Source organism: Haliotis asinina, chromosome 11 (genome assembly GCF_037392515.1).
Source record: "Haliotis asinina isolate JCU_RB_2024 chromosome 11, JCU_Hal_asi_v2, whole genome shotgun sequence".
Lineage (NCBI taxonomy): Eukaryota > Metazoa > Mollusca > Gastropoda > Lepetellida > Haliotidae > Haliotis > Haliotis asinina.
The window spans coordinates 48,456,987-48,475,307 of NC_090290.1; the positions used below are offsets into that span (position 1 = coordinate 48,456,987).

The 18,321-nt window shown below is 40.3% G+C and overlaps 1 protein-coding gene across 1 annotated transcript in view; it reads left to right on the forward strand.

Moving 5' to 3' along the window:
• The window catches only part of LOC137255877 (sodium- and chloride-dependent glycine transporter 1-like), a 54,873-nt gene extending 36,802 nt beyond the window's left edge, over nt 1–18,071 (forward strand). Inside the window, exons 3-14 of the mRNA XM_067793455.1 lie at nt 3,559–3,690; nt 4,663–4,942; nt 5,886–6,018; nt 7,758–7,892; nt 11,569–11,672; nt 12,320–12,444; nt 12,719–12,831; nt 12,992–13,120; nt 13,728–13,827; nt 14,915–15,015; nt 16,017–16,187; nt 17,067–18,071. Of these exons, the coding sequence (XP_067649556.1) occupies nt 3,559–3,690; nt 4,663–4,942; nt 5,886–6,018; nt 7,758–7,892; nt 11,569–11,672; nt 12,320–12,444; nt 12,719–12,831; nt 12,992–13,120; nt 13,728–13,827; nt 14,915–15,015; nt 16,017–16,187; nt 17,067–17,150 (1,607 nt within the window). The 3' untranslated portion in view covers nt 17,151–18,071. The remainder of the gene's footprint in view (nt 1–3,558; nt 3,691–4,662; nt 4,943–5,885; nt 6,019–7,757; nt 7,893–11,568; nt 11,673–12,319; nt 12,445–12,718; nt 12,832–12,991; nt 13,121–13,727; nt 13,828–14,914; nt 15,016–16,016; nt 16,188–17,066) is intronic.
• Nucleotides 18,072–18,321: the final 250 nt, after the last annotated feature.

The following is an 18,321-nucleotide window of genomic DNA, read 5'->3' on the forward strand; positions in this document are numbered from 1 at the left end:
TAGACATTGTGCATGACGATGTTCATGCAAAGACACTATTACATAGTCAGTAACGACTTAGACATTGTGCATGACGATGTTCATGCAAAGACACTATTACATAGTCAGTAACGACTTAGACATTATGCATGACGATGTTCATGCAAAGACACTATTACATAGTCAGTAACGACTTAGACATTATGCATGACGATGTTCATGCAAAAACCCTATTACATAGTCAGTAACGACTTTGACATTATGCATGACGATGTTCATGCAAAGACACTATTACATAGTCAGTAACGACTTAGACATTATGCATGACGATGTTCATGCAAAGACACTATTACATAGTCAGTAACGACTTTGACATTATGCATGACGATGTTCATGCAAAGACACTATTACATAGTCAGTAACGACTTAGACATTATGCATGACGATGTTCATGCAAAGACACTATTACATAGTCAGTAACGACTTTGACATTATGCATGACGATGTTCATGCAAAGACACTATTACATAGTCAGTAACGACTTAGACATTATGCATGACGATGTTCATGCAAAGACACTATTACATAGTCAGTAACGACTTTGACATTATGCATGACGATGTTCATGCAAAGACACTATTACATAGTCAGTAACGACTTTGACATTATGCATGACGATGTTCATGCAAAGACACTATTACATAGTCAGTAACGACTTTGACATTATGCATGACGATGTTCATGCAAAGACACTATTACATAGTCAGTAACGACTTAGACATTATGCATGACGATGTCCATGCAAAGACACTATTACATAGTCAGTAACGACTTTGACATTATGCATGACGATGTCCATGCAAAGACACTATTACATAGTCAGTAACGACTTAGACATTATGCATGACGATGTTCATGCAAAGACACTATTACATAGTCAGTAACGACTTTGACATTATGCATGACGATGTCCATGCAAAGACACTATTACATAGTCAGTAACGACTTAGACATTATGCATGACGATGTCCATGCAAAGACACTATTACATAGTCAGTAACGACTTAGACATTGTGCATGACGATGTTCATGCAAAAACACTATTACATAGTCAGTAACGACTTTGACATTATGCATGACGATGTTCATGCAAGGACACTATTACATAGTCAGTAACGACTTAGACATTATGCATGACGATGTTCATGCAAAAACACTATTACATAGTCAGTAACGACTTAGACATTATGCATGACGATGTTCATGCAAAGACACTATTACATAGTCAGTAACGACTTAGACATTATGCATGACGATGTTCATGCAAAGACACTATTACATAGTCAGTAACGACTTTGACATTATGCATGACGATGTTCATGCAAAGACACTATTACATAGTCAGTAACGACTTAGACATTATGCATGACGATGTCCATGCAAAGACATTATTACATAATCAGTAACGACTTTGACATTATGCATGACGATGTTCATGCAAAGACACTATTACATAATCAGTAACGACTTTGACATTATGCATGACGATGTTCATGCAAAGACACTATTACATAGTCAGTAACGACTTTGACATTATGCATGACGATGTTCATGCAAAGACACTATTACATAGTCAGTAACGACTTTGACATTATGCATGACGATGTTCATGCAAAGACACTATTACATAGTCAGTAACGACTTAGACATTATGCATGACGATGTCCATGCAAAGACACTATTACATAGTCAGTAACGACTTAGACATTATGCATGACGATGTCCATGCAAAGACACTATTACATAGTCAGTAACGACTTTGACATTATGCATGACGATGTCCATGCAAAGACACTATTACATAGTCAGTAACGACTTTGACATTATGCATGACGATGTTCATGCAAAGACACTATTACATAATCAGTAACGACTTTGACATTATGCATGACGATGTCCATGCAAAGACACTATTACATAATCAGTAACGACTTTGACATTATGCATGACGATGTTCATGCAAAACACTCTATACATGATATTGCCACTTTCTATTCATAAATAAAACATTTTATTCATGGCATTAAATAATATGATAACAGAAAGCTTACCTTAAATAGAATGTAGAATTCCGTAAGTCAACGATCAGTCAAGGAGATGTTTCAACATTTATTGTGAGGTCAAGTGTGTAGATAAGAAATCACTGACCTGTTTTTATTGCCGAAACATCGCTGATCAATGTTGGAATTCCTTTGTGATTGGCCGAAAAGGTACAATAGGTGTTTTAATCACTATTTTGATTGGTTGACCAAGATCACATATTTTTACTATTGGTTTCTGATTGGACCAGTGATTTTTTGGAAGGGTAGTCACGTGACCGTGACAGGATTATTACACCGACTTAATTACGGTTTGTGTTACAACTTCCTACAGCTGATGTCACCTGGCCGTGACAACAGTAGTTGGGGCTAATTAGCTTGGGCTTAATTAGACTGGATTTATTACAGTTGTGGTCTGGATGTCTATAAAGTCATAAAGACATTTACTGGTGCAATAAACAGTAGCTTGAGTTTTAAGCGTGACATATTCAATGGTATATCGCCTGTGTTTATCCTTGCCAGGTGCGTTTCACCAGTTTGAACCATGATAAGGCAAATTAAAGTGACATTTCAAAATTAGCAACTCTTCAAAAATTTAATTTTAACGCCACATCCACAATATTACACACAAATTGCGTAAACAATGAAACTGAACACATATTACAATACGCGAAGAGCAGCAGATATGAAATATATACTCTTTGTGGGTTTGCATCCCAAAAAGGGAGAGACTCCTGACCAAGCAGCTTACCACCTCGAAAGTTCGAAAACAAGACGCACGAGAATGGTGGTTCCACAAAAAGTACCCGTGACAAACGGCACAAATGAAAAGGTTCCCCGTGACATATAGGACAGTGTCATATACCATTTGATGTTATACACCGATGTTTTGTCATTTTCAGTAACTTTACAGAACTGTGTTGATCGATGCTCGTGTCGTTGATCACTATACTGTCTCGCTTAGACGCGATTATTGATAGATCTTTGTGACGTTGAGTGTGATGATATAAAGCAAACGACACAGGAAGGAATATCAAAGTTATGATCTCAGTGAGTCGTCTAAGGTGCACCACTTGGTGTAAAGTACACATCAATATGCACTAAAATGAACCCACCAATCTGTTGGTAAATGACCAGATGATGGCCACATGAATGCGTACAAACATCTGGTTGCAGTTACATTAACGTGCAGCTAACTTAAACAAAGCACTGTAAGTATGTGTCCCAGTTCAGCTTTGAATGGGTACCGTGCCGCGTAATGATGGAAAAGCCATGTTAATTCGGTGGCGGTAAGAGTTGTATACTCCCCAGGGAGGTGACATTAATAATACAATGTTCTGTTTGAGACTGAGATCCAATGATCGAGGTTAAGACAACTTGTGAAGCGCCTTAGCGTGATCTAGAAGTACTGAAGTTCAAGCAGCGCGCAATAGAAATATGGCATACATGTATATTAATAATGATGATGATTTTATTTTAGGGGCGTTTCTGATACCTTTCGCCCTGTTCACCATAATCGCCGTCATACCATGTGTCTTCATGGACATGGTGATTGGTCAGTTCTCCCAGGCTGGACCAATAGACGTCTGGAATGTGTGTCCACCTTTCAAAGGTAATTTTCAACATCCATTAGTTTGGGGACTATAGTTTTCACCATTTATTGGTTTAGGGGCTAATTGTTTCAACGCCTCCCGGTTTGGAAGCTAAACGTTTCAACATCCTTTGCCTTGGAGGCTAAATGTTTCAAAACCCCTTGTTTTGGAGGGTAAATGTTTCAACGCCCCTTATTTTAGAGGCTAAATGTCTCATAACCTCTTGTTTTGGAGAGTAATTGTTTTAATACCCCTTGTTTTGGAGGCTAAATGTTTCAACATCCTTTGGTTTGGAGGCTAAATATTTTAACAACTCTTGGTTTGGAGGCTAAATGTTGCAACTCCACATGTTTTGGAGGCTAAATGTTTCAACATACTTTGGTTTGGAGGCTAAATGTTTGAACATCCTCTGGTTTGGAGGCTAAATGTTTCAACACACCTTATTTTGGAAGCTAAATGTTTCAAAACCCCTTGTTTTGGAGGCTAAATGTTTCAACATACTTTGGTTTGGAGGCTAAATGTTTCAACACCCTTTACAAAGCATTTCAGAAATGTCTCTGAAGGATTTAACTGAGTCCAGTCGAAATTTCGAAAAAAAACCATTATCTGTTATTCTTCAAGTAATACCTTGGTTTTTTCATGCATAATAATCTCAAATGACTCGTAAATGTGATAAGACTGTGCATGATCATCAGACAGGATCCAGTATAGTTTTGTCAATGTTCGCACATACAAATGGAATCACTAATGTAATCTACACTGAAAATCTGTTAATCTGTCATGACCTGACAGTCAAATATCATGAAATAATCAAAGGTGCTTTGTGAATAAATGTGCCGCGTGCACACATACACACATTGTATTTCTGTATATATAATTATATACATATATACATGAACGCTCATTTTTTATGAATGTTCATTTTCTCGAAACTAGCGTTTCTTTTGCTGTTCACTATACCTTGATGGGGAAATCTTGCTATTTTTGTTCAGGAATTGGGGTTGGTATCTTGGTTTTATTGTGGATCGTCTTTACACTTTACAACGCCATATTTTCCTGGTTCGCCTACTTCTTCTGCTACTCCTTCTCCTCCATCCTGCCTTGGGCCCACTGCAACAACGACTGGAACACCCCCTCCTGCGTGTCCGACAGCGGCATCAACGTGATTAACAGGAACCAGTCGGAAGAAAGGAACTGTACTGCCTATAGCGATCCTGCAAACGTCACCGATGGAGCGCACTCTTGTAGGACAGCGGCGGAGGAATTCTGGAGGTATGTCACGGACTTTATGGAAACGAGATTGTAACGGAAATTGTTTTAAAAATAGTGACAGAAAATGTTGGAAAAACACCAGTCGTCTTACAAAGACTTTTATGTAGAGTGTGTCCCTTTCATTGGTAGTTGACAATATGGAGAGAGTGTGTAACAGATAGGTAAGTGATAGTGTATGTGTGTGCGAATAGAGACTGTGCGAAGGAAGAGATAGTGTATGTGTGATAGAGAAGAGAGAGTCTGAGAAGGAAAATATAGTGTGTGTGTGTGAGAGGGAGGTAGAAGAGAGTGTTTGAAGGAAGATATAGTGTATGACTGAGTGAGAAGAGGGAGCGTGAAAAGGAAGATATAGTGTATGTGTGTGAGAAGAGAGAGTGTGAGAAGGAAGATATGGTGGATGTGTGTGAGAAGAGGGAGTGTGAGAAGGAAGAGATAGTGTATGTGTGTGAGAAGAGAGAGTGTGAGAAGGAAGAGATAGTGTATGTGTGTGAGAAGAGGGAGTGTGAGAAGGAAGATATAGTGGATGTGTGTGAAAAGAGGGAGTGTGAGAAGGAAGAGATAGTGTATGTGTGTGAGAATAGAGAGTGTGAGAAGGAAGATATAGTGTATGTGTGAGAAGAGAGAGTGTGAGAAGGAAGAGATAGTGTGTGTGTGTGTGAAAAGAGAGAGCGTGAGAAGGAAGAGAGAATGTATGTGTGTGAGAAGAGAGTGTGAGAGAGAAGAGATAGTGTATATGTGTGTGAGAAGAGAGAGCGTGAGAAGGAAGCGATAGTGTAGAAGAGAGAGAGTGAGAGGAGTGAGTGATGTAGAAGTCGGGGACACGGATGGAGACTGGAAATAGTTTTTATAGCTTTACATCCGAACAAGCATTTCACTTTGCAGCTGTAGCTAGTGAGATTTAGACAGAAAACTAAATCTAAAACTGTTTCACTCACTGTCCTAGATTGCAGGTGTTACAGCTGACTGACGGTTTACAAAACATGGGTGACGTCAGGTGGCCTCTTGTCCTGTGTCTAGCCATAACATACTTTATTGTGTTTGTATGCCAGTGTCGAGGTATCAGGGTGACTGGGAAGGTAAGCAAGACAAGACAACATTTTTATTAGGTCAAAGATCAATACAGTTTAGATCAATTGAATATTTGCCTGTGCACAGGGCGAGGTACGTGTATGAGCAACAATCGTATTGTTATAGTACTGCCCAAGAGTGAGAATATGTGAAAACGATTCACAAAATTTCAACATTTTTTCTTTCATTTAAGATATAATAAATACACTTTACAGCTTTAAATACTTCGAAGCTGTTTTTCAGCCGTTTTACTCATGGCTATCTGATGATGGACCTCCCATGTGTGTACCTTGCATTATTCTGCTTGACTGTGTGGACTTTTTCGACTATGAGCAACTCCCAATATGTTGCGAGAAATCTGAAAGATCTGTTTACCCGTTTGAGCGGGCACCTAATCATAAATTTCGTGAGGGAAGTTGACCTATGTCACAAACTGTAGTTTCATAATGAGAATAACAAATTGCTTGCTTTTGTATTCGATGCTACGACAACTTCTGTTTTTCAAAGGTGGTGAAATGAAAGCCAAATTCTTTTGGACCATGCACTTAAAATGGTAATGGATGCAAACTTGATCTCGTCACTATGTAGCTGGAGTAATACCGATGTGACGTAAAACCCAACTCAGCTCAACTCAACTCAACTCAACTCAACCCAACCCAACTCAACTCAACTCAAAGCTGTTTTCACATTTTAACAATCTGATCAACTTAAATATAGTTACGTATATTTTCCAGTAGAATATTGCTTTAATATTTAGTATTTTTCAATATTTTGGACAAATCATGTCATCTTCTATTTCGTTAGTACACAAGAGGCATTGTTTATCAGCAAGTTCCATTTCTGGTACATTCCATTTTCCATTCGCAATCATAAGCATTTTTTAACTGAGACTGAATGGACAAACACCTATCCCGTATTGAATACACAATGAAAACCTCTAGGCTGTTCAAATATGTCCTGCAAAATTACTTTGATAATAGAATTTATTTTCGCCGTGATAATTGAAAATATAACGAGCTTTAATTATCTTGGTATCTGTTGCATATTATGGTCACCATTTCAACATGCATTTAACTTTGAATGTCCATTCAATGCGGTTTCCTACCAATGAAGTAAAGCTTCAAAGGGTTTGAACCGGTTCCGTTTGTGCACAACATGTATATAAAACAGCATTCATGTATGTCAATAACATTTTTCATAAAAATACACTCCCCATCAGTGTAGACTCACCAGTGTAAATGTATGCACTTACTTCAGGCGACTGTTCTAAACAGTTACTAAATCTGGCAAAATGTTTCCTGCTGTTAAACGGTACTCTTTACACATATGACTAATGTAATGTATACTAAATTCGTAACGTTGAAATGATTATTGCCATGAGTTAGGTAAATGATAAAAACAATGAAAAATGGCGAATTCTTAACAATATTTTACACCATAACGCAGCTGTTCACGCGCACGATATTTGCACATGTTTTGCATCTTTGTTATGGATGTGCAGTTCATATGCATAAAGTTTGCTGTTAGTTCCCCAAAAGGTAGTGGAAAAACCAATCTTCGATGTAACCATCTATATATAACATATAGTGAGTGTTTTAAGTGAGTCCAAACGTTTGACGATCTAGTATATGTATAATATGATGTTTGATTTAAATGAGATTTAGATTTATCTAACTCTTGTATTGGTGTCAAGGCATTGTGCCTTGTTTACAAGGCTGACGTAAGGTAACGCTGATGCATTTTACAGCTTGTATACGTCACTGTGGGCGTCCCGTTGGTCCTCATCGTCGTCTTCCTCATCAGGGGCTGTCTACTGCCGGGATCTGCTGAAGGAATGTATTACTTCATCAAACCAAACTTCGATAAGCTTGCAGAACCAGGGGTAGGTGAACCTCAGTTGCCAACTGTCATCTACATTCTCAGCATGAAATATTTGTAGTGAGATACTGTATATTCGATGTTTGTTCATAAACAAACAAATATCGAGGGTACAGCAACCCACAGGCCCCGAGCGACTAGTGAACAACGCACGTATCCCACCGAACCCCAATGTTAATGTATATCAGTCTCGCTTTCACTTCTTTGATACGAAATCATGAATTCTATGTACGTTTTATTACACGATGCGACTTGCTTGGAGTGGCTTTGTTATGAATTTCAATTGAAAAGTCAATCACAATGACGTCACGAATCCACAAGCGGGAGAGGGGTCAAACGACCATGTCAAAATATCAATAACGGGCATGTCCACCATCGGCATTGAGAACGCGAGTGCATCGACAACGCATAGAGCCTATGAAACGTACAAGGGGACTTGTGGGATGTCACGTCAGATTATCTCAAGTTCTCTTGCGAGGTCAAGGACGTTATCTGGCGGATGAGTGAGTGAGTGAGTGAGTTTTACGCCACTCAGCAATATTCCAGCTATATGGCGGCGGTCTGTAAATAATCGAGTCTGGGCCAGACAATCCAGTGATTAACAACCTGAGCATCGATCGGCGCAATTGGGAACCGATGACATGTGTCAATCAAGACAGGGAGTCTGACCACCCGATCCCGTTAGTCACCTCTTACGACAAGCACAGTCGTCATTTATGGCAAGCATGGGTTGCTAAAGGCCTACTCTACCCAGGGACCTTCACGGGTCTCGGATGAGGAAGACGGCGTAGACGTCGACCCATCTCGTCTCAAACATGCTCTATCGGGGGAGATCAGGCTAATTTGCAGGCCAAGGCAGTAAGTCACCGTAAGAATTCCATAGCAACCCTTGCCGTTTGAGAGCGGGCATTGCCCTGTTGGAATGTTAACCGAGGGTCATGACGATGCAGAAAAGAAACTGCCTCAGGTCGAAGAATCTGATCCTTATAACCCACACCAGTTACGTTTTCCTAAACCATCACCAAAGGAGTTCCTTGGTGTGCTCTTATTAGCCCCATATCATCACGGAACCACCTCCACCACCAAAGCGATTCCCCTCCAAGACACAGGTCTGTGCATAACGTTCTCTCGCGCGTCTATAGGCACGTTGACGGCCATCACTATGGGAAATGTTAAACCATGGACTCATCAGTGAAAACAACATTTCTCCAGCAAAACAAGTGTCTGCGAACATGCTTTCGGCACCACATTCGGCGAGTTTGCCAATGACGTTGTGTCAGGATAGGTCGTATGGCAGGACGTCGTGGTCTGATCCCGTGATGACGTAAATGTTGTTGAACTGTGTTGGGGTGAATACGGCGAAGTCCTGGGATGGCCCGGGCAGTCATCACTGCAGTCTGAAACCTGGAGCAAAGATGGGTCACTCTTATCCGCCTGTCCTGTCTTGGCGTTGTTACACGTGAACGTCCAGAACGTGGTCGATCAATGACGTCATTTGTGTTCTGGTAGCGCCTCATCAGTTCTGAAATGGTTTTCCGGTGGCATTGGAAATGTGCAGGAACTCGTCGTTGGGACATTCCCCCACAGACTACCCCAATGGCCCCATGACGTTGTGCAGACGTTAGCCTTGGCATGCTATGGCCGTTTAATTTTCTTAACGATTTCTGAACGCAGGACTTGACCTTTCAAAAGTGACAGTATTGTGTGGCATTCATTTGCTCTGTTTCTCTTTCCTGGAATGCACGTGCAACAACGTATTTCACGTTTGAAGAACGAAACCACTGATGTCCATGTTGGATGCATGGAACTAATCTCTGAGTTTAAATACTCGATTCGAAACCGCATCCTCGGAATCAGGCACCATATCTTGTGGAAGTCGCGGTGACTGAGCGGGTTAGGCGGCTGATGTTGTGTGCTGGCGATTAGGTGCCTGACTCTGAGGGTGCAGTTTCGAATCCCGAGATGGGACCCCAAAAATATAGTACTAAAATTTGTACTTCACTAAGACAGTGTAATCCCAAATATGACATATGTTACACTTGACCACTTCTAAATGGTATTTTGTAATCGTGTCTACACAGGTTTGATAAATATAGATTTTAAATGTTTGTATGCATAGTTCTTTATGTGCCTAGTATAGTATTTCAAGATACTTTGGTCGCAGCCAGTGTGTTAAGAATGGGCTTAACAACTTCATAGGGCTACGGCAGTTCCGAGAATAGCTAACTTGGTCTCTTTAGAACTCATCTTTTATTCCCCAGATATGGACTGAGGCATGCAGTTATGCAATATATGTCAAATGCTGGTCTCTTTTGAACTCATCTTTTATTCCCCAGATATGGATTGAGGCATGCAGTTATGCAATATATGTCAAATGCTGGTCTCTTTTGAACTCATCTTTTGTTCCTTAGAACTCATCTTTTATTCCCCAGATATGGACTGAGGCATGCAGTTATGCAATATATGTCAAATGCTGGTCTCTTTTGAACTCATCTTTTGTTCCTTAGAACTCATCTTTTATTCCCCAGATATGGACTGAGGCATGCAGTTATGCAATATATGTCAAATGCTGGTCTCTTTAGAACTCATCTTTTGTTCCTTAGAATTCATCTTTTATTCCCCAGATATGGACTGAGGCATGCAGTTATGCATTATATGTCAAATGCTGGTCTCTTTTGAACTCATCTTTTGTTCTTTAGAACTCATCTTTTATTCCCCAGATATGGACTGAGGCATGCAGTTATGCATTATATGTCAAATGCTGGTCTCTTTTGAACTCGTCTTTTGTTCCTTAGAACTCATCTTTTATTCCCCAGATATGGATTGAGGCATGCAGTTATGCAATATATGTCAAATGCTGGTCTCTTTTGAACTCATCTTTTGTTCCTTAGAACTCATCTTTTATTCCCCAGATATGGACTGAGGCATGCAGTTATGCAATATATGTCAAATGCTGGTCTCTTTTGAACTCATCTTTTGTTCCTTAGAACTCATCTTTTATTCCCCAGATATGGACTGAGGCATGCAGTTATGCAATATATGTCAAATGCTGGTCTCTTTTGAACTCATCTTTTGTTCCTTAGAACTCATCTTTTATTCCCCAGATATGGACTGAGGCATGCAGTTATGCAATATATGTCAAATGCTGGTCTCTTTTGAACTCATCTTTTGTTCCTTAGAACTCATCTTTTATTCCCCAGATATGGACTGAGGCATGCAGTTATGCAATATATGTCAAATGCTGGTCTCTTTTGAACTAATCTTTTGTTCTTTAGAACTCATCTTTTATTCCGCAGATATGGATTGAGGCATGCAGTTATGCATTATATGTCAAATGCTGGTCTCTTTTGAACTCATCTTTTGTTCCTTAGAACTCATCTTTTATTCCCCAGATATGGATTGAGGCATGCAGTTATGCAATATATGTCAAATGCTGGTCTCTTTTGAACTCATCTTTTGTTCCTTAGAACTCATCTTTTATTCCCCAGATATGGATTGAGGCATGCAGTTATGCAATATATGTCAAATGCTGGTCTCTTTTGAACTCATCTTTTGTTCCTTAGAACTCATCTTTTATTCCCCAGATATGGACTGAGGCATGCAGGTATGCATTATATGTCAAATGCTGGTCTCTTTTGAACTAATCTTTTGTTCTTTAGAACTCATCTTTTATTCCGCAGATATGGATTGAGGCATGCAGTTATGCATTATTTTCCTTGAATGTGGGCATGGGATTTAACATAACCATGTCGAGATACAACAAATTCAACAATAACTGTTTAAGGTAGGTGGTTATTCTACCACAGAGGAAAACAACTGTACGAGTCAATGAATGAGGTTTGTTTTAAGCTGCTTGTAGCAATAGTCTAGCAATATGTCGCCAGTTGCACCAGGAATGGGATTCAAACATAGCACTCACATGGGCATCAAACCCGGTCTTCGGCGTGACACTGCTGCACGCACCGTTTGATCAAATGACAAGTGTCTTTTGACAGTTCCTGTGACTAGGACAAAATCATACTGTGAGAGGTCACTCGAGACGACCGGCCCTCATCTCTGGAACAAGCTGCCATCTCACCTAAGAAAACAACCAGATTTGGCTGTTTTTACATCAGATCTAAAGACTTGTCTTTTTGCTGAAGCATTTGAACTTTATGTGAAATTAATACAATCATAGAGCCAAAGCACCATTAAGCGGCTTACGAATATTGGCGCTGTGTGTGTGTCTGTGTGTGTGTGTGCGTGCGCGCGCGCGTGCATGTGTATATGTGACAAGCGAACGCTTTCTATATATAAAAAAACAAACATCAATACAGCAGTTATACACATACAGATAAGACGCCATAAATCTGCCGCACACTTACAATAATCTTTTCAATTACCTACATCCAAGTATATAACAATGCCAATAATTATTCATTTTCATTGCAGAGACGCAGTTTTTGTTTGTATCGTGGATTGGCTTGTAACTGTTTTGGTGGGATTTTCCTTCTTCTCAATCATCGGTCACGTGGCCTACCAACGTGGTGTGACAGTGGAGGCGTTTACATCATCAGGTAAGTTGAAAGTACAGTTGCACGTGACCTGACGATGTTCAGACAGAGAGAGAGAGGGGGGGAGAGAGAGAGAGACAGAGAGAGACACGGAGGGAGAGAGACTCATACCAATCCGTTAGTCATCTTGGCCCTAAATTATTAACGGTCCCTTATCGCATTAAATCTTTAGGTTTCGATGTTGGTTATGCGTATATTTCTGTTTATGATAAAGCAACCAAGACATGCAGATATTTTTATTGATCGTCAATTATAGCCTGGCCATTGTCTTTTTCAGGGTTCAACCTTGCTTTCATTGTGTATCCACAAGTCCTGACCTACCTGCCCTTGGCACAGTTGTGGTCGACCTTGACATTCATCATGCTGATGACACTGGAAATAGATTGTCAGGTAAAATATAAATTAAGAATTGAGTTATTGAACATCTAACTGGGTAGCAATACATGTATGAACAATACTATAGAAATAATAACACTTCTACCTCTGTTGACCTCTGCTCCCTAACGGCACCGGAAGTGTTCGCGCTCACCTTGAATCTTACCTTTTGCAGTTGCCTGCCGTTGAAGTCATATCATCAGCATTCGAAGACGTGTTTCCACGTCTTCGTAAGCGGCGGTGGCTCATAACAGCTCTGGTGCTCTTGAGCAGTTTCCCGTTTGCCATTATCTATCTCCTACAGGTATCATGATATACTGTTAAAAACAAAATATGATCAATGATCAGACCTGCTTTTACGAACATAGCTAAGCAATCACAGATGGGGCGGCGGGGTAGCTTAGTGGTTAAGCCGTTCACGATGAAAACCGGGTTCTATACCCTACGTGGCTACATTGTGTGAAGCACGTTTCTTGTGTCTCCCCGCCATGATATTGGTGGAAGATCGCTAAATCGGCGTAAAACTAACTCACCAATCATGGCTGGTTCATCAGTGTATTACAGCATATGAAGAGCAGCCGTTGCTACTGGCTTCCACGGTCCAGGGTTGACTGAAGAACAAATGCAGATATGCTTTCAGCTAAAACATTAAGAACAGGAACGAAATCAAAACAACGATACGTCCTCGACCTGTCCACACATTATACATTACGTTACATTACTTTCCACATTAGCCTTGATCAAACTATATCAGCTGCGTACGCCGATGCTCATACTGTTGACCACCCCATTGGCAGGTCCAGACGCTAGAGTATTACTGACTGCAGCGTTAGACAACAAGTAAGCCTTGATCAAACAACTTTTGAGCGAGAGTACGATTATTTCTAAGGCATTTGATCATATATTTCCAGGGTGGAATATATATGCTGACATTGGTGGAATGGTTTGCATATTTTCCGTCAGTTGCAGTCTTCGCCCTCTCGGAGTGCATTGCGATTGGATGGATTTACGGTAAGGGTGATTCTCTGTAGGAGTGCACGGCATCATCGGTACAGCGGTACAGCACGATATGTATTGCAGTATGGGTAACGACATAGATGAAGCTTTTGATTGTTTGTGTCTCTGTCTACACAGACTTTCATTCACAACAAACGACCCCTCCATCATTCAATGAGAAAACATGTTGTCATACTACAAATTGCATGAAATAGTAAATACAGACCATGTATATGCAACTTAATTTTTGAGATAGCTGTAACAATGACTTTTGTGTCATCGGTCCAGCCTGACAACTAGATCGCTTACGTCGAATAATACGAATAACATGGGCTGTTGAAGACCAAACCAAACTGGACCTCTTACAGACAGCATTTTTAGACATACATTGGAAAAGTATGACTTCTAAGATGTAAACAAGTGAACAAACAACATATGACAACACATTTTAGAGTGAGTGAGTATGTTTTTACGCCCCTTTCAGCCATATTCCAGCAATATCACGACGGGGCTTCTCACATTGTACCCATGTGGGGAATCGAACTTAGGTCTTCGGCGTGACAAGCGGGCGCTTTAACCATTAGGCTACCCCCTCTATGTTAGTTAGTTATTTGTGCATTCACGAGTTCGCCTTTTAAACCTGTTTCGACCGGTAAGCGGAAAGGATATTACATCAGTGATGATTTGGATTTGCTTCCATTGCAACAGAACGACGTGAACTCCTGGTTTCGTCCAAGCTCTATTCTTTAAGAGTCAGTGAGCGCTTTTTGCAATATTTCAGCAATGTCACGACTGGAGAAACCATAAATGGGCTTCACACATTGTTCTTTAAGAGTGGTGGAGTAGCCTTGTGAATAAATCATTGGTTCCGTCACGCCAAATACCCAGGGTCGCTCCCCCACATGAGTACAATACGTGAAGCCTACTTTTCGTGTCCCCCGTCGTGATGTTCCTGGGATATTGCTAAAGGCGGTGTAAAACCATACTCACTCACTGCATGAACGTGGAAACGGATTCAGTTAGTTTGTTTGTTGTCATAGTTCGTCTTTTTATGACTATACTTACTGACGCAGATGGTAATGATGATAATTGTACTGTTAAGGCACAACAAGATTTCAAGCGGACGTCATGCTGATGTGGGGAAAGGCGATTCCTCGACCCATTACGTGGTCAGTCAAATTTGCATCCCCGTTGCTGCTATTGGTAAATATTATATTCCTGTAAACATATGTTTTATCATAGTGCTTCTTAACATGTCCGCGTATTCTTGCTGTCCTCACAATACGATATAACCTTTAAGGTTCAGTTTGGTGTTCGTTGCTTAACGCCGCACTCAGCAATATTCCAGCTATGTGGCGGCCGTATGTAAATAATCAAATCTGGCCCACACAATCCGGTGATTTAAAGATTGGGGTATCAGATGAACCCTGAGGCTGATAGTAAAAAACGTTGTTGTAACGTGTTCATTTTCAGCAAGCATGTTTTGTTCCTCGCGTATGTTTTTGCTTTGTTTGAATTCGTGTTTGTGTGTCAATAAGAAATCAAACATCATACATTAATTTTCAACTGCATTAATGTCATATGTTGTGTGAAAAATTAGTGGTAGAAGTATTTAAAATCACACGTTACTTATTTATAGGAGTATGCAAGAAACGTGAAGATCCGAGTTAAAACTGATGTTCAATAATCCATCCTTGTGTCTGAATGACTGACTTTATTTGGATGATGATTGACTTTATTTGGTGGTGAGGCCACAGGCCCTTTACACAGAGTACGATAGCAGAGAGTTATAAAGGCACAGGAAACGTGAAGACAATCAGACATACAGATGATATTTAGCAACAGAGGCAATGACCCTCAATGGCACACTTCAACATGAGAAGTAATCCTGGTTATAATACGTAATTCGCTGTTTTAGTGCAAGGCCCTTTACCTGTCTTAAGAGGCAACTAAGGGGATTTGATGGACAAGCTCGATAACATGGTTGACACGTACGTGACACCGTATCCCAATTGCGACGATCGAAGCATGTTCTGTTGATCACTGGTTTGTCTGGTCCTATACACTGTCGCTGTATAGCTGGAATATTGTTGAGTGCAGTGTAAAACCTAAACTCACTCTATCGCTTGTAAGGAATACGACATGGAAACAATGACACATCAAAGAGCCCTGCTCATCTCATCGTGACATGTTTGTTGTATTAGATCACCTTGGGCTACTCCCTCGCCTCCTACCGCCCCCCTCAGTACGAGGACTATGTCTACCCTGCCTGGGCCACGGGGCTTGGATGGATGATATCAATAGCGTCCATTGTGCCCTTGCCTGCTCTCTTTGTCTGGAGGGTGTGGAAGACTCCAGGAGACACTCTCATTCAGGTAGAACAAAGCGCTGTCTGTATGACAAACTGTTGTGGGTAACACTGACGTCTGTCTGTACAGAACTGTCTATTGCATGTCCAAATGCTCTGGGTACCCTTGGCATCTGTCAGTCAAAAACTGTCTGTTGTATGACCAACTGTTGTCGGTACCTTTGACATCTGTCAGTAAAGAGAACAGCTGCGGGTACCTTCGCTACACCCAGCGTATGGTTCGCTTTCAAAATTCCTTAAAAACTGTTAGTTGCATTGTTGAAGAGGAACATGTTTATGGATAGACAATTTCTTTATTGCAATGGGTGCCGAAAGAAGTTGTCTGTCCATACAATCTTCTTCATCATACCAACTTCTGAATGCCACTTTAAGAAATTTGCAATGTTATGGCTCACAAATTAACCTCAGCGTAGCTTCTCCGTTCATATCATGATGAGCAAATTTGGGCCAAACGTGAACGCAAACTTCGAAGTATGAAGTAAAACATGATGCTTTGTTGATAGGTATTAAACCAGGAAGTTTAAAAATTGAAGTTTTACATTAATGCACATCAATTTATTATTATACCTAAATTTTCGAAATTAATTGTTATCATATGAATCAGTGTATATTTCACATATTCAAACATTGGCTAAATTTGTTTCTGAAGAGCTTTTACTGAATATATATTATGTCGCAACTATATATACTGCACATATTCAAACATATCTAAATTTGTTTGTGAAGAGCTTATACGGATATATAAAAATATCATGTAGCCACTTTGAAGAGCTTTAAAATGATTTTCACAATGTTGTTACCGTTACGTTATGATTTATATCTCATTAGCGCATCTCAGAACTGTTTAAGAAATGATGCTTCAAATTCGCACGAATATCTGTTTCAGAAACTTAAACAGTCACTGAAACCCAATAAACACTGGGACGAGCAAGCTTTAGATGCCCACCCAAAGGAAAGTGAATGCACTTGAAATTCATCATGTTCAACCATCACCGAAAAACAAACTGACTGTAGATTATGGCGTTTTCATCACTTGTGAAGTTATTCCAGAAATGTGATGGAGACATGCTTACAACTTGTATCCTCCCTTTCGCTTTTTTCATGGCTAAACGCCACACTCAGCATTATTCCAGCTATATGGCGCCCGTCTTTAAATAATCGAGTCTGGACCAGACAATCCAGTGATCAACGCAACTGGAATATGATGACATGTATCAACCACTGATCCCGTCAGTTGCCCACTACGACAAGCATGGGCTGCTGAAGGTTAGTTCTACCCCAGGTCTTCACTGGTGAATACACTAGGGACAGGTCATGCCCCCCTGAACATAGATCACTTACTGGAGGCAAGACAGGAGCTATTCCATAGGATATTTTCCAACGTGGGGGGCAATGAGTGATTATGGTTTTGCGCTGCTTTCAACAATTCCAGCAAAATACCACGAGGACGCCACCAATGGGCTTCACATATTGTAAGCATGCTGGGAATCGAACGTGGCCTTCCGCGACGAGCGAACACTTTAACCATTAGGCTAACCTCGTAACACGTCACCATTGTCTCATTGCTGGTATATATCCTCCCGAAAACAGAGTCCCGGATCTATCGTTTCCTGTATCGAGTTGGGACGTCATAAATCTACGGACAGAGATTCCTTCCGAAAATGGGAGCAATGATCATTCCATGCCCACCATGTGTGATAACGGTTGGCTCAGTTTTAACTGTGGCGAGTAGCGTCCCTTGGACCTGCCAGAAGTCAGTGACGGGGTTGCTTTTCTATTTAGTTTTCTGTATTAGAAAATGTTTTAAAATTATTTGTTTTCGTATCCAAACCCAAATTATATATCAAACATAGGACAAACGGTATATTCTGAATAAACGTTATAAAACCTGTTTCGCTTCTTTTTTTATATTAACCCATAGTATGGTATGAATATTTTATCTCCAACAAACAACCGATGTTAAGGGTTTTCCTCCATAGCAAGCACATAAGTGTCATGAATGTGGTGCTTTAGTGCACACAAAAGATACACACCAACCCCTAAATGTCACTCACCATCGAGAATCTGAAAACGAGAGAACAAAATGTACTTTTAGTTACTGTATACAGGCATATTTCTGTGTGTATGAAAAAGAATCGCAA